The sequence below is a fragment of the Caloenas nicobarica genome, chromosome Z (genome assembly GCF_036013445.1).
Source record: "Caloenas nicobarica isolate bCalNic1 chromosome Z, bCalNic1.hap1, whole genome shotgun sequence".
NCBI lineage: Eukaryota > Metazoa > Chordata > Aves > Columbiformes > Columbidae > Caloenas > Caloenas nicobarica.
The window spans coordinates 53,265,086-53,282,754 of NC_088284.1; the positions used below are offsets into that span (position 1 = coordinate 53,265,086).

Here is a 17,669-nt window from a genome sequence, read left to right on the forward strand (position 1 = left end):
GCCTCGCCAGCAGAGCAGACAGACTCACCCCAGCTCCCTTCCCAGCCCTGGCAGCAAAATCCAGCGAAACCCAGCACCTTTACCCACTCCACACGGTTCGGCCCTGGGACAAGTGGCACGGTTTGGTGAGCCGGTGGGGCCAGACCCTTGGCTGAGGAAGAGGCTGGAAGACCACGTCAAACACACAGTTTTCCCGTCTGCTTTTCAAGCAGATCGCTCGTGCTGTGGAACAGTGAAAGAAAGCACCGGCTGATGTGGAAAATGTTCATCAGCCATCATACGTGCAACAGAGGCACTCAGAGCCTGCACTTCTCGCAGTGCCAGCTTGCAATGCTGCTGCCCACTCTGCGGTCTGAAACAGACTGAGGCAGCGTCACACAGGTATGGGTATGTTTTATGGCGGCTACAACTTGCTCTTCTTCTTGTTGGCATCCTAAAGATACACAGCCTCTGTGAAACTCACTTGTCATCTACGAACAGCAGCATTGATTAGACATGTTTCTTTCAGATCCAAAAGAAAGATTTAGTTGCCAAAATTTACTTATTTTTGAGATATCTAACAAAGAAATGTATCTGTATTTGTGTAAAATAAAAACAGTCTCTTCATCTTTAGTAGCTTATCTGCAATCATTCCGTTTTGTGCAATTTCATACCCTGAAAGCTTAGACCGCATGAAATTACAAGTTCGATGTACATGTGTTTTTATGCAACTCAAAGATGTCACATTTGTGAACAGTTAATTGCATGAGATCGTATGCAGCTCTTCTCCAGCACTGCTAAGTAATATTCTCTTGTCTTTGCCACAAGTTAGTTGTAATGACATTTCTTTTATATCACAGGCCTTATAATAGCATGAAATAAAATGCTACCTGCATTTCGCAGGTAATATATTTAAGCCTACCAGTGTTCAAGAAGAGACTGGACAACACCCTCAGACACATGGTGTGAACTGTGGAGTTGTCATATACAGGGACAGGAGTTGGACTCGATGATCCTCATGAGTCTCTTCCAACTCAGGACATTCTATGATATACACCTAGTGCTTGCAAATCTTGAAACTGAGGTCCAGAGAAGCTAATGGGTTAAAAAAAAAGTGCATTTTTTCCTTACAATTGGAAGTTAATTAGCAAATGTGGTAGATTTTTCCAAAGTGTTGTGTGCTTAAGTACTGTCACCCTAAGTGACATGGCAGCCCTTGCTTAAGGAGTAGGTGAGCGAGCAGGGACTGGATGCATTAATAACACGCTCCAAGCTTTGTTGCAGAAGCAGCTATACCTCTGGTCTATGGGATTTTACTGCACCCCTTTACATTAGGCACCTCACCCCTAACTGCCTAGGGTGAGATCCTACGGGGATTCACCTCAAGACTGGGACATTGCGGCTTCTCCTGCTGGTACCAGCTCAGCTGCAGGGGTAAGCTCGGAATCCCGTGTTCTGCCTCTGGGTGCTGCCACGGCTGGCAAGCACAAGTCTGGCTTCCCAGAAAGGTCCGTCTGCTTCAGGTGGCTTCCAAGGCCCTTCCAAAACGAGAAGGGCTGTGACTCATGTCCCCACGGGAGCTCAGTAATGCAGGCTGTGTTTCTGAGCTTCCTCTTCATGCTCGTCAGAAGGCTGTGTATATCCTACCTTCCTGCTGACTCTGGCAGGTCTGGTATTAAGTTGTACCACCGCGGGTACAGAGAAAATCATGGTATCACTGCAAGGCAGTTACTTCAAGCAAGTAATACAGGGCAAGCTAATGAAGTCTTCACGAACCTCCTAAAATGCTGTTTGGTTTTCAAGGCTAGTCTTGTGCTTCAGCCAGGATAACACAGCCCCACAGTAAACACCGCACATTTTACTGTCCCATGGTCACCTTCAGAGGCGGAGCCAGAAGCCAAGCCAAAAGGCCCATTCCACCAATGAACCTGTGCATATCCCCTCTCACACACCAAGAGGAGAAGGGGCAGAGAACTCCACACATCAGATCCTACAGCTCATCTTTTTTAACATCACCTACTCCCAAGAAGTACATTGGTTCCATCTCCATTACAATGTCCCAGTCCTGTTTTTAAGCTAGTTTTGGGGTTGCTGGTGCACAAACCCTGTTGCAATCTGACGGAAACCAGATCATTGTGTGTGTTTCCAAAGCTGTGCAAAATCAACCCCAGCCTGCCTTTTGGGTCTAGAAAGGGGCCCACGCAGCCAGCATCTAACAGGCTGTCAGCAGCCACTGGCTGGATACAGATTGCCTCCTGAAGGGAGGAGAGGCAAGAGGTTCACCAAGCACTGCTGTTTCTTCTGTAGAGCACTTTTGGGTGTCTGTATCTAGTATCCTCTGGAAGCACAGAGGTTCTCTCGATTCAGCTTCCCTGTTCTGAAGTTGGTATGAAAAGAGTATGAGGACTCACTGATGTTTTGGCTATTGGCAAGGAGACCAAAGACTTTTTCAACTTTCCAGCTGCAGGTGTGCATAGAAGCTGGGAGGGAGAATAGTAGGACAGCACCCAGACTGACACCCGGGTTGGCCAATGAGCTATTGCCTACCATTACTGTCATGCTCGGTATACAGCCGGAGATGGCTTTTCCAATTTTTTCTCTTTTTTTCCAGGACCACCTGTTTGGCATGATTGTGTTCGAGTGCAAAGCGCAGTCTGCGTCTCTGGTCTTCCAGGATCAGCCGCATAGGACCGATGCTCACAATTGCTGCTCGGGAGTGGACTGAGTATCAGTTTTCCAGGTTGGCGACCGATTACATTTCATATCCCTCACTTTGTATATTCTTCTGCTGTTATTATTGTTGTTGTTTATCTCTTCCTTTGCTGTACTGTTAAGCTGGTTTTACCCCAACCCATGAGTTTCACCTTGTTTTTCCCAATTCTTCCCCCCATCCCACCAGGGAAGGGAGGAGTGACCAAGTGGCTGTGTGGTTCCAGTTGCTGGCTGGGGCTAAACCATGATACACAGCTAAATTCCTTTACAGCTGCTTCTATGTTTGACTTCACATACCATTTCCTTTAAAGCACTAATGATTTAATGTTCCTGTATAAAACCTGTTTACCTTTAAACTAAGTCAAAATTTTGCAGTCATAATAGGTTGTTCAAATATTTTGCTCAATAAAATAATAATTTGTGACTGATGGAGGTCACATCTTAATCCTAAAGGACACACTATTTTATTGACTATAGTATAACACAGAAAGCCATAAGGGCTGAGTAAATCTATTTTCAGTGTCACGACATGACTACATTTTATATTGCTTTCAAATAGCAGAGCATATGTTTCTAGAAATATTTTGTATAAACATTTTAACTAAGAGCAAAGCTAGTATGTGTTGCTTCCTTGATATTTCTAGGCCGAGGTGCTAGCTTTCCTGAACTGATACAGTAAAATAAAGCTTTGGGTCTACTGCATTCTTCCTTATAAAATACAGTAGTGATAAAAACATTTCCCAGCCTTCCCAAAGGCAGGCTCACAGATGCATCTGCAACCCACGTATCTCCCTCTGGGAAACAAAATACATCACACCTGTGGAAAAAATATTTTTGCATCATGCTTTTGCAAGTTGCCAGGCTTTCTTAACTATGCTTAACTGTGAAATGGAACTGATCACCAGATCTCAGAGGAAGTCATTATGGGAACCTAAACAGGGAACTTAGAGCCAATTAACCTTCAAAGTCAGTGTGGTCACCTTGTAATGACTCAATCACATGTGATGTTGATCACACTGCTCATATTGTAATACATTAAATTATAATTAATGTTTATCTAAGGATTTCTGATGAAGTTAAAAAGCCACAAACTCCAAAACCTAAGCCCAAACCCCTTGTTTGAAGAAACCTAACCTAGTCAGGTGAAGCTCACAACCTGTAATTTACCTTGCTTAGATTTCCAAAAAACATGAACTAGTAAAGCCAAAGAAGAATTCCAGAACCAATTTATTCAATTTCATAAAGCAGATTCAATTTGATAAATTATCTGAATTCTTCTCTAATCCAAACATTTCTTCTGTCAACTTGCAAAAGAAGTATTTTCCCTAACGTTTCTGTGGTCAAATAGCTCTTGTGTGACTCCTTGCATTATTTCAAAACAGAAGTTGTCAGCCCAAGACTAGACTGAAATATTGCTACTTCTGTTTTATTTAAGGTTAAGGGGTTTTACATCCACTTCATTTCACAGCCTTTATGAATTGTGCAGTTTTGAACTCAAAAGGTGGCACAGCATCTACAAACTAGCACCACAGATCTTGCTTACCTGCTGTAACATGCCAGTAAGCACCAAAGATTCAATCCTCCTTTCAAAATTCAGTATAAGGTCGCTTGAGAACAACTTTCTTATGACTTACAGGTAAAATTAACAAAACCCTCAGACCTATTTCTATCAAAAGACAACTAAAACTGAAGAAACTCTGTGCAGACTTCAAGACTCTCTGAAAACCAAGCTATTATAAATGTAAAGAATTAAATTAACTCCCCAACAAGACAGGAGTTTAAAGAGTTCATCATTATTTGCTCTTATCCACTTTTCAATGAGCAACTCATGACATCCTCAGAATTTTTATACAAGGATCTATCATCCTCTCCTTGCTCTGTTCTGTTTTAATATTATGAAGGTACCAATAAGGTGGCAACTCTCTCTGAGACACTGGGATGTACAGGACTAAGTTTTAAAGCATGTATACAGAAATTAACTTTAAAAAAACCCATAAAACCTAGCATTTAATGCACAATCACTTGTAGATGAATGTCGTTCCTGTCCTTCTGAGCTAAGACTTTCAAAGCATTCTTCTCCCCCTTTTTTAAAAATATTTTTCAAAACCAGATATTCATCACTCAGAACTATGCTACAAGAGCTAATTGTCTTCAATTAAGCTTTCTAATTCAGAAATGAAAGTATATTTTTTGCAGAGAAAAGTATGAATAGCTAATTCCAGCCATAGCTTCCCAGTGAAAAGTCAGCTATTGCTAACAAGGTATTTTAAAAGGCAAGACCACCTGCATTACTTTTGAGCATTCTAAGGAACTACTATATAATTTAGGATAAGGGTGTTTATTCTTTGCAGCTGCGTTGAGAAACCATAACCAAGGCTTTACAAAGTACCACACCACTGAGTATATTTTGTAGGTCTGCAGTCTCAATGAAGACGTAATAAAGTGGAAGGAAAAACAAAACAGAAGAGACAGAGACTATGTATCCAACACCAGCAAAGGGGGAAACAAGTAGGTGCAAAACATGCCTGAGGAAAGAAAATAATTATCACTGCGCGACAGAGGCGTCTGTTTTCTAGTCTGTGAAGTCTGATAAAATGATGGCTTCAGCACAGCTCACTGGGAATAGCTTAGCATTGCTAACATCTAAAAGAGACTAGTTACTGCAGCTGGAAAAAAAGTACTACAAAATTCTGACTAATTATTTGTGTGATAGGAGGAAAAAAACCCCAAACTATTATGGTTTTAAGTTAGATGAGGAAGAAGCAGTGTCTTCCAGTTCATATGTAATATGCACAGCATTCATTGCAAGATGAAGAAAGAGTCCACAGAGTGGGAATTTCAAAGGTTATTTCCAAACCAAGGAGACACTTGCCACTAAGAAAGACCTAGAAATACGAAAATATGCCTGATTTCTCTAAATATACCAAAAGACTGTAATGAAGTAAGGATTTTCAAGGATACGTCATGCTTGTGTGTGACTGCTGAACATTTTAAGGAAGCATTTTATTTTTAAAGTTTCAGGAATTAAATGGTTTGTAATATTTTTTTTGTAGGTCAGTTTCCTGACACAAAGTAGTTGAGAGAAAAACCTCCAAACACCTATGTGGATAAAGTTTTTGATAAGCAGTTTTGATTTGCATTCAGCGTTGTGAGGACCTTGCCACTGCATTAATTAGCTAACTACCCACATGTTACTGCATACAGATCACCACCTTGAATACATTGCTGGCTGACATAACATTTGCTGCAGGGGAATGAATTGAAGACTTCTGCAGTCTGTGGTTCACCTCTGAGAAACAGCTGATTGATAATGCAGAAAAATGCTTAGGAGGCTGCATGCAATACTGCAAACCTCTTGCTGAACCAAGAGAGAAAAATCAATAGCGAACAGGCAACAGACACCGTTGCCCTGAGACTCAGAATGGTAAAATCTGGCAGGTACTGAAGGGGCAGCTGCAGTGGCTGGACATCTGTGGGCTGCAGCTTCTGTCAAGAAGAGACACCAGAGATACTTTTCCTCACCACTGCTTGCGTTAATACACTTACTTACTAATACAAAATCAGTGCTTCTTCTGGGTTTTTGTTGTATTACGAATATCTCATACGTAGCTGGAATGTTGATTTTTAGTTTTCTAAATGCCAGAAAAATTAAGTTACACAAAATCCTGTCTGTATGGGGTCTACTGGCGCATCTTGTAGTCATAAAGGAACACAAGTCCCAGGAAAAATGCTACATTCTAAACAGAAAGGAAAATGGTCACTTAGGATGGATTCTGAGGACAGCAAAACAGGTTATTTTATGAGCTTTCAGCCTTCTTTCTCTTTGTTTGAAATTTTTCTGTAAGAAAAAAAGAATGTCAAGGGAGTAGCTCCCTAGGCAAAATGTGAATATTAGAATGTCAGAAAAAAGGGATTACATATTTAAGTGTCTAAGCATACAATTAAAACTCCAATCTTTTGCCTCTACAATAGCTTTACATAATATCACAGTGATTTTGAGAATTACAAGACTTCACAGCAATTAGTATATTCAGTTTACAAAGGGATTGCTAACATGTCATCTTTTCATCTTCTGCCCTCTAACTAAGACTCGCATAGCAGTTTGGAAAAGTGAAAAAAATAATCTTCAACTGAAATGACACGGGCAAAACAATTAGCGATATTGGAACACAAGTCGTTTGCTGAGCTTATAATAAAAACACTAAAACACACTGTCAGAAGCAATATCTGCTTCCATTTGATGAACGTTAGTGGGTACACACAGACACACACAGCAACCTTGCTGCCAAAAGAGCTCCTATCCCACGTGCAAGGGGGAAAACGGCCCCATTCCTCCTACCACTGTCCAGCTTTCAAGTCCAGACACCAGCCTGACTTAGTCTGGACTGACTACAGAGCAGAAAGCAAGCACTGCAGAAGCAGCGATACGCTGACAGTAAGGTCACAGACAGGAAGGATGTGAGAGCTAGTACCAAATGCGGAGAGAAAGCAGCATCACAGTAATTCTGCTGTGTATTCACAACACGTTTAAACAGTTCTGAACAAAAACCAGGAGCAGCAGATACTCTGACAGGAATTTAAGGAAGCTTTACTTCATAAAGGATGATAATTTAGCTTTTAAAAAAAATATCAGCTTAAGTTACCCAAAGCTGACAAACTAATGTAAGTGTATACTTCTAGAACTAAAAAAACCTCAACTCAGACTACAACAAATATTACAGTAAACCATCACGTGCTGGACTAAGGAGTGTAAAAGGATGTTGTAACGTGACAAAGCAGTGTCGTGCATGTATAAACCATAGAAAAGATGAAACTCCAAAAGCTACTTCCCAGTTTTCTTTTCACTCTATACTGTAAATCTACATGTTACTGAAAGCATGCAACACTAAAGTAACTTTATAAGGTAAGTGGAAATATCACTTACGAAAGCTAGCATACAGGAAGACATAAACTACGTAAGAAAAATCACAAAAACAGGCAAGGAAATGACAAAAGTGCTGCCCAGCATTCTGGTACCAAATCATCTGTTTGCACAAAATACACATTCTAAAGCACATAGCACATATAAATGATACAGAGCAAGTATGGCAATAATACAGTGTCAGGCATGCAAACTATGTAAAGACATGCATGTCCCATCAGCAGATGCTACCAAACTGTAATGGGTGAGTAATGCTTAACTTGTAAACTTGCAACCTTTGAGGAACTTGAAGTCAGATTTGAAACAATGCAGAAGTATTCTCTGTCGATGTATTTACCTCAATCCATTAGCAATAACCTTGGTTGAAAAATGTGAACTAAAACAAGGATATGAAAGTTGTTCACATTTCAACAGGACAGAACTGGGAAAATTCTGTTCTCTGTTATGTGGGTTAAGAAAAGAGAAAAAGCATTCAGCGATGCTACTTTACTTTACACCGACATATAACACAGAAAAATTTGCTGTACTCCACTTAGAATCTCTGTTTCACGCTGCTCTTGTTTTAAAACCAGTTTATCTAGCTCCAGGCTATTCTTCTGGACCAATAACATCAACAGTGTTTAAAGTAACAAGGAGGAAAAAATTCCTAAATATGCTGGATTTTTTTTTAAGCTTTGTAGTACATTTACAGTGAAAATTATGTGTAGAAATCAGAAAGTTACCACTCCGACTTAAAGAATTCTCAGGCTATTATCTATCTCCTTTTGGGGTGGTTAAAGAACAGACATTAAATCACTCTGATTCTCAGAGAAAGTGTCCATTTTTTTAAAAACAAACAAACATTCTGCTACTCCTTTTCAGGTCTCTAGAGCTACTTACAGTTCCAGAATAAGAATGACATCAGTTTTGTTCTCATAAACATCATGCAGGGTGATCACATTAGGATGTCGAATCTCTTTCAGTATGCCAACTTCGCGCTCAATATCTTCCCGGCTCACTCCACGCCGGCTTGATTTCGTTCTCCGTTTCTTGATGAATTTTGCTGCAAATTGTTGACCAGTGCTTTTCTCACGGCATTTTTTCACTACTGCAAACTGCCCACTGAAAAGAAGAAAAAAAAAAAAGGAGGGAAAGAATGAAGATGAGTGATGAGTGTTCAGTTCAAGGAAGTTTAGAGTTAAGAGTAGCCTCTATTTACTACGGTGGGGGAAAACAGCTGTACCTCTGAATTATCAACTCGGCTAAAGCACATTACTGCTTTTTAGGCAACCTAGAATAATACCTGAAGAAAAACATAGCGGAGGCAGAAAAGGTAAGATAAGATTATCGCTTTTACATCACACAAACGTACATACATACAGCTTTCAGCATATCCGTAAGTAAAAGATAACACCTTGTGTAGATCAGTGGATTTTGGACAAATATGTGCTCGGAGATTACCCAGGAAAGGTAAGGTTTCTGGATTTCTCCAGAATGCTGAGGTGGGTTTTTTTTTCTTCTGCAGGATAGACAGTCCTTAATTTCTTCCAATCTACATGATCTATCAATATTAACCTTATTCTATCATCGAGTTTGTTTTTTTAGAAGTTTTTAAAACAATGTTGGGTTTCAAGGCACAGCTTTGGTTTTTAAAGCACTAACTAAATACAGTAATATAAAGAATTACAGTTACTGTATCATCTTGCTAAGTAGGAAGAGTTTGAAGGTGAAAAAAATACAGAGGCACTGAGGAAGAAAATCCTGTGATTGTGTTACAAACCAGAAGAAACTCCAGGAAGCTGCTGACTCCAGTACGTTATCATTGACGTACAAGGCTGTGGCTACTAGAGGTACACACTGACTCAGATCAGAAATCTCCGGGACTCTCATGCTGAGTTAGAGCAAGAACAGGATTTCTAATATTGCAGAGTTTTCCTCTTAAGTTTTCTTCATCTCTCGCGGAGGATTCTCTGGCAATTCTGTTCTTGGTTTGTTTCACTGTATGAAGAATTCGCAGAAATAGAAGATGATACCAATGCAAAAATTTTCTTAAGATAGCCTACCCTGTTAACTGCAGAAGTGGTGTCCCCTAAAGTAGACTCAGAATAGCGGTCAAATCAAAGCTAAGCCTAGTAGGCTTGACCATCTACACAGCAATTTAACATGTAGGCACATGTAATTTCACCCAGTACCTGGAAGAGGGGCTAACCTGTACTAGTGGTTAATTAATTACAACTGACGGAGAGATCTCTAGGAAGATGCATCACCCACAAAAAGGGTATCACATAATGACAAAGTGCCAAGTGGGAATCACTCAAAGCTACACATCTCACGCATGAATTCAATGCACAATACTACTTTATTACTGGAGAATGAACATGTGCCAAATACACCAAAGTAATTAAGCAATTAAGGAATGCATGACAGATAGAAAATAGAAGATGATAACTGATCAGCAACAGTGGTAAGCAACAAACAAAGATAATAAAATGCTGTAAGGGAAAACCACACTCATGATTTTTGAATTTAGTGGGATGATCAGCTAGGAATACGCTGTTGGGTTACCACTGCCACAATTACTATGCTGACCCCATACAGAACCCTGAGTGGCAAATTGTCTTGAACAGGGACATGCAGTTGGGCAGGGCTAAATGACTGTTACCTGCAGAAGACAGGGCAGACATGGATCCTCTCCTAAGGACTCTTAGAAAGGGACTCTAGAATAGCCACCACGAGCTGGGACGCCTCTGAATGCAGCCACAGGCAGTGAGAGAAGTAAACTGAGAGAAGCAGTCAACAGTCTTTTTTGAGGTTTGATTCCAATGTCATGATCACCATTCAAGTTTCATTCTTCATTATTTCATGAAATCAGGTTAAGAACTTGTGAGATGACTTGATACTGCATGAAAAAAACCCTTGCCTTAAATTCTCACCCACCACTCACAACTCCACACAAAGCTGTCAAGGGCCAGGGTCACCAGACAGGGCCCAACATGTTATTATTACTAACTGCAGTGGAAAGAGCAGTGCTTTAGACTGGACCACAACCTATTCCCCATCAGACAGAGGCTGGAAGACCTGCTTCACTTGCCTAGGCTTGGTCACCTAGTCCTATCTCAGATGCGCTTGGACACCAAAGACATTCATATGGGACTGGGAGATAAGGCACAGTACATCTGGAAGATCTGTGTTATCCTAAACTGGCACCAGAGGGCTAGACAAGGTACATCGACCCCCTCTGCCTGGTTCAGTTCAACTCTACAACTTGACTTCCAAGGTCTGAACAGTTCTGCACCGTGGGACAGCCAGCCAGAGCGAAGCTTGCACTCAGGCATTCGCACTGCTGCGGAGAGGTGCAAACAGCATCTTCTGGCCCTCGCTTGACAGGGGTGGAAAGGAGTGATGCCCTCACTTTCTCCCCCGCAACAGGCAGATGTCCACAGAGATATTCAGCTTTATTTAAAAAGCAATCAGCTTTTCCAAAAGTTCACAGTCCCAGGGAAACTGCCAAGTCGGGCAGTACACAGACTTTATGGCATTGCCACAACTCCAAACAGCTATGCAAGTTCACGCACCAGAAGGAAGTAAAAAGCCGTTGCTTGCCTTTTGGTCACCTGGCTGGCTTCCAGACTGGAAGCCTAAACTGCCTGATAGAGTAAGAAAAATATTTCTGCTTACAGTTCATCCATGGGCCTGAATGGTATGTGGCTAACCACTGTATTATTGATGCTCACCTTGTAAGTTTGGCAAAAGCTACTGTTTCATTTATAAACAAAACCAAATGCACACCAAAACAAACAACAACAAAACCCAAAAGACTGAAAAACAACAAATCCCAAAAGACTAAAATCAGCTCTGGAGAGGCTGGGACTGAAAAGTAACTCTGAAGTATGGCAACATACAATACATTTTGAAATGCAAGAGGATTTAATTATAAAAGTTGACTAGGAGTTTCACTGAGAATCGTTGACTTTTGAAAAATTCTGATATTTGAACTTCTCATCTTTAGCCCGTAATAGATATTTTCCCTTAGCACTTCTTCACTGAAGGGAGTAATGCATTTTAGTAATCTTTCTAAATGAAAAACATTCTGCACTTTCAAACATGCACTGGCTGTGGACCTGTAAGCTAAAGAAAGATGATTTTTCCACAGTATTATCTGTATTTGAATTACACTACTCCTCAAAGCCACTTGGTGCTTCCAATGCCTTTAAGGCTAAGGCTGTTTAATCTTATTTTGGCAATGACATTATAGCATGAGGCTGACCCACTGAAACAAAGGGAACCAGGTAAGACAAGAAGATCTCCTCTCTCCTCCTCTTCTGAGCTATGGAGCTTAATTTTTTCAGTCTTTTACTTTTTTCTCCAACTACAACCACCTGTTTGAAGGATGTCCTTATCTATCACAACTCAATATAAAAGTGTTATCAAAAGACATTGTTTAAAACCACCTGACTTTATGTATTGGTCCCATCCACGGCTTACTACGATCTCAGGCTCCAGAAATGTTTGACATTGCTCAAGACTACAAGAAAGTTATCAACTAACAGGTATCTAGAGTAAGCGTCGGTTATACACCAAACAACCTTCTTATTGTTGCTGTTGTGGTACTCAGTGCAAAACCCCACAATTAGCTGTTTGTTATTAAATGCTGTACATGCAGATCACACTTAAGCTGCAATCAAAGGGGCTATTTTGTGCGTCAGATCCGTAAGCCACATCATCTTACAACTCTGTTAAACTCCTGTTCTAAAAGCAGGTGAGAGGTATAAATAAAAGGGTATTTACCAGGCTTTAACCTGTAGAAACTGCAGCAAAGAGCTCTTGTAGGTCAGCTCTGTATGGGCCAATACATTGATATCCAGTAATATTCTCCCACAGATCCTACCATTTCAGATCCCAGCATCCTTAAAGCCAGAAAAGCCCCTCAGGTTTTTAAGTTCCCTTGCTTTTGTAGGTTTGATTTAAAGTGGATGGGGTCAAAATAATTATCGCCGTTTTAGAAGACACTGAAAAAAAAGGTAAATCATAAACTTGGACTTAATAAAGTATCTGACATCAGGTTTTTTTCCACATGGCAGAATCATATTAAACAGCAGGATGACGGCTTGACGTGAGAACAAATACTTCTGCTAATAACAGTAATTTGTTTTGTGATCTTGTAATTCTTACTCAACTAGCAGATAATTACTATCCTAAATATATGCTTTTTGGGACAATTGACGTGATATCACCACATCCAGTGATTTTTCAGACTTGCTTCAGAAAAAGTGCTTATCCCATTACCTAATCATTACATTTCTCCATCTTTTTTTAAATCATGACACATGCCGCTCTTTACAGTACATAGATATATATACGTATATGCAAAAATTATGCAGAGAGGTGATGGAATCACCAATGAAGCTCCTATACTCCACTTTTTATCAGTCCTGGCTTAGGATCCCAAAACTCGTTGGCATGAATTTTAACTACAATTTTAACTATGGAGACTGACATTTTAAAATCAAAGGGAAAAAAACAAAAAGTCCTCTCATTTTTTTCCAGAAGGATGATCACAGTGATTATGGGTGGCAGATACCCTGTATTCCTCTCAACTCCCAGCCCTCTGCACCAGCTAGTTCCTTCTGTGTGAAATGAAACTCTTACCCAAAGAACCCTCCAAAAGACGTCCAAGCTGGACACACACGTGCTCAAGTGGGGCAGACGCACTCCCCTGCCCCAAAAGCAATGGGAACTTCTATGCTAATGTACCACTATGGTCATGCACGTACCCCTTGGTCAACAGAGAGGGCCCTGGACCACTGAAATGCCTTGGCTGAGAGAAGTTTCTGGACCACTACCATAAATTACCACAGCTCAGATTGAACTAGGGTATAAATGGAGCCCACCAGAGGCCACCATTGAGTTGGCCTTCCTCACAGCAGTGGGTCTGCAGCAGAAGACTCTCTTACTTAGACTGGCCATCTAAGGCATGTTGCCTGAGGACTGAGACATCCTGCCTTATTGGTAAGCAATCACCCGGGTTCCCTTGTGTGATGGACATGGTGTGTACCTTGTTATGTCTTAAAGAGCTGGTTTTGCAACTTCTGCCAGGGAAGAAGAGATAAGTGCTGCGGAGGCAGGCTGGTATCTTTTCCTTGAGGCCTACTTATTATTTGCAAAACAAAGGCATCAATCTTTGAGATAAAGGCATTAGCGGTATCTCTTCCTTGAGGCCTGCCTCATTAATTGGGCTTGCATAAAAGCAGGGTCATGGAGCGATCACTGACCTGGTGGTAGCGGAAACCACCAATCACCAGTTACCCTTAGAGGACCAACCAACTCACTTCTGGGAACCACTGACCAATTTCTGGAACAATCTCTTTAATTTGCATGAGGAATGAGCAGAGGGAGATGAGCCGCCCTCTCCTATGCAAATGAACTAAAGTTTAAAAAAAACTTCCCACTTGGGACAGCAGGTGTGTGGCATTGTGTAAAGTTTCATCGCACCAACCAACTTGAGAACTACACAGATTGTTGCTGGATCGACTGACCTTTGGAGTGGTGAAATCTTATCTCTCTTTTGTGATATCTTAATCTATCTCTCCTTCTAACTTTATTCTGGGAACATAAGGGTAATATTGTTGTGAGTTTTGTTGTTGAAGTCTTAAGTTTTATGATATAGTTACAAACTTTGGCCAAGCCACTATTCGCTGTAATTCTGCTGAGTTTTAAGTAAATTCATGATTTAATTGAAATTCTCAAGTAATTGTCATTACTCTTGGTTGCCGCACTGAGTATTTAAAAGTTAACTCTGCCCTCCCTCCACTGAGTGGGAGGGGACACCTTGAGAGTCCCCACTTTGTAAGAGTGCAAAGATGTGCATTTGGAATCATCACTCTAGAGTTTTCGGATCTGATCCCTTGAGTTTGAATCAGCTGTGTAGCAACTGAACTCCAAACCAGCATCCGAACCTGCATTTTATAAAGTTGTCAGAGTGCTGAATAATTTTGGATAAACCCTGTTTCTAGTTGGTTCTCCACCCAACAGTTCTGGTTAGAATGAAGCCTGTTTGGAGCTTATTGCCTGTTTAAATTGACTTTCGGGGTGCCTCTGTGACATTTAAATTGGCATAGTTGGCTGAATATCAAAAATTAAGAAATTATAGAGTCAAAGCTGTAATCCTTCCTTCCCCATATACAATGAGTGAAAGAAAGATGGTTTGATCCTAGTGTGGTCACAACCACGTGTGCTGTCCTGTGTGTCTGTTTAAAACAGGCACGGGACCTGTATTAATACCATGAGCAACTGGAACAGGATAATTCTAATAGACAAGCGGAGATAGACCTTGTAAAGGTAGAAATGCAAAGAGAGAGGGGGCAGACATGTTGGAACAAAGGACTGAGATCGTGCTGGTGCATACAAAAGCCACCTGTGCACATGCTCGTGAGGGCAGGGACATCATTTAATATAGTTACTCACAGGCGTGCGAAGTAATGGGATGATGCAGGTGGTACAGACAGGGGCAGCAGGATCCAGCAGCCCAGCTGCGAGCTCCACGCTGGATGGCCACCCCTGTCCTGGGAAACTGAACCCTTGCATGGCTGGTCAGACTGGACCAGCAGCCCAGAGCCAGGCAACCTGTGGTGTGAGGCATTAGCCTTAGGGGTACCCCGAATGCTGGTCCATGGATGGCTCCTGGGAACACAGAAGTAGTGCCGGCATTCGCCCTCCCCTGCCTTGGGAGCTTGAACCTCTCCTCGAGGTAGACCAGGTCAAATTTATGATCCAGGAGGGAATGAATTGCCCCCCCGTGCCCCTCAGGAAGGGGAACTTGAACCCTTCATGCCTATGCAGGGGGAACAAAATGAGTTAAACTAGAAGCCACAGGTTGGGACGTGGGCCACTCATGCCACAGGGTAAATTCTTGCCAATGGTCCACTGACAAAGAGAGGTGGGCTTTTTTGGTATTAATACAGGAGTTGCAGAGTGGAAGCTACTCACATTAGGATCTTGCAGTTCACTCCCATGCTGCTACAGCCTGAAGAAGCTGCTGGTTTTAGGACTTTGCAATTTGTTCCCACAGGTCTGCAGCCTAACAAGGGTGTTAGGATCATCAGGATCTTTCAGTTTGTCCCTGGACTGCCGCCATTCAAAACAACCTGCACTCCACAATACCCTCCGCCAAATGCAGCAAAACGGGGCATTACAGACATAATTAACGATCTTGAAAAACAGACAGATAAGAAGCTGCACTCATTCTCCATATAGGTCTCCGGCTTGGCCAGTTCGCAAGCGGTGGTGGTGCTTAACTATCAATTATCGAGAACTGAATAGTAACACTGCACCCCTAACAGCTGCTGTCCCAAACATAACTTCAGTGGTGACTGCAATACAAGCAGCAACCCATCTGTGGATGGCTGCCTTAGTTATGTCAAAGATATGTTTTCCATGATTCCCCTAAGGGAGGTGGACAAACTCCAGTTTGCCTTTACCTGGGAAGGGTCACAATACACTTTCAACCAGCTCGCACAATGGTACAGACACTTTCCCACTATTGCCCACAACATTCTAGTTCTACTCCTCAACACTGTGAAAATAACCTTGGGCATTCACATATATCAATATATGGATGACATCTTGGTGGTCGGAGACAATAAGGAACAGGTTGGGCGGGTAGCTGAGATTATCTGGAACCTATTGACAAATAATGAATTAGATATTCCATCTTGTGAATGCCAACGTCCCGGCCAGGAAGCTAAATTCCTAAGGGCTTGGAGGATAGCAGGATCTGTTGCAGTACCTGGTGACGACCTATCTGCTGTTGAGAAGGAGCAGACTCCACACAGCAAAGCAGAGTTGCAACAGCTATTTGGCACATTGGGGTACTAGAGAAAACACATACGCAGGAAAGGATCAGCCTCCACTAAAAATATACGTGGGACAACCTGTTATAGTGAAGCTGCCCTCTGTCAGCTTTGTGCCAATGACCCTGACAAAACCCAGAGGCTTAAATGCCTAGGAAGCTCTGGAGGGGAGTGGGAAAACTCCACATTAGTGTCTGGTAGGTAAAGTCAGACTTCTAACCAAAAGGCCTGTTTCAAAGCCCAAGGCAAGTTTTGTGTTTTCTAACAGGATAATGGAGAAATGGATCACCCTCTGTCACTCCTTCTAGCCGTGGTGACAGCAGCAAACACGGACATGTTGAAGTACAACAAAAGCCCTGATACTGCAGCAGAGACTGGAAATATTAATTGCCAAATCCAGAGATGACATGGTTTTCTGAAGAAGTCATGGGTAGCTATTGTAACTGTCCAGATAAAGAAACTGTCTCAGAAAACCACTGAAACAAGTTTAAAGTTATTCATGTGCACAGTGATGGTAATGAACTGGGTTCTGACATAATGGAACTTACAGATACAGAACTAACCTTGTACAGCCATAAAGGGGATTCTCTAAAATTGTACTACCTCTGCTTCTGTCACTACTGCTATGACTCAAATCTCTTCTCTTCTGAAAGTGACAATGCATGAAACTGGACAAGGAATCTTTGCCTTTAAACGTTATCAAGGCCGAGGAGCTATTTAATGTGTTGCAAGAGATAATGCAGAATAATAGCATAAATGTGGTAGAAGAACCAGCAGTAGCCAGATGCAATTACGTGATTATGCAAAGTCTTGGACATGTCAACAGGTAAGTGATGCGTCCACATCTCAAATGTATCAATGCCACTGCAGGACCAAATTCACAAAATGAAGACAGCAGCAAAGGTTTCAGAAGCAATTGTTGCCACACAGGGGACTATTTGGTTGGGTAAAGTTTTTATGTTTGGTTTTTCCTTGCCTGGAGGGCCAACCGGCCTTCTACAACCACAGAATGCTTCCTATAGGCGTCAATGACTGTTGTTACAACTCTATTGTTGATTAACTATCGATTGATATTGTATTATTGACTACTGATAGTATTTGTAATAGTTGGAAGATAAGTGGGAAATGATGATTTGCAGTGAGCAGTAAGACTCACTGAAACTGTGCTCCCTTCTAACTCTGAAGGCAAGAGGTGACTGTACCACCACTCCAGAGGGACCAGCTGAATA

At 41.6% G+C, this 17,669-nt stretch overlaps 1 protein-coding gene across 1 annotated transcript in view; it reads right to left on the reverse strand.

Annotated features, from left to right (window-relative positions):
- Positions 1-17,669, reverse strand: part of DAPK1 (death associated protein kinase 1) — a 90,184-nt gene that overhangs the window by 40,137 nt on the left and 32,378 nt on the right. The window contains exon 3 of the mRNA XM_065656186.1: positions 8,492-8,713. Within this exon, the coding sequence (XP_065512258.1) occupies positions 8,492-8,713 (222 nt within the window). The remainder of the gene's footprint in view (positions 1-8,491; positions 8,714-17,669) is intronic.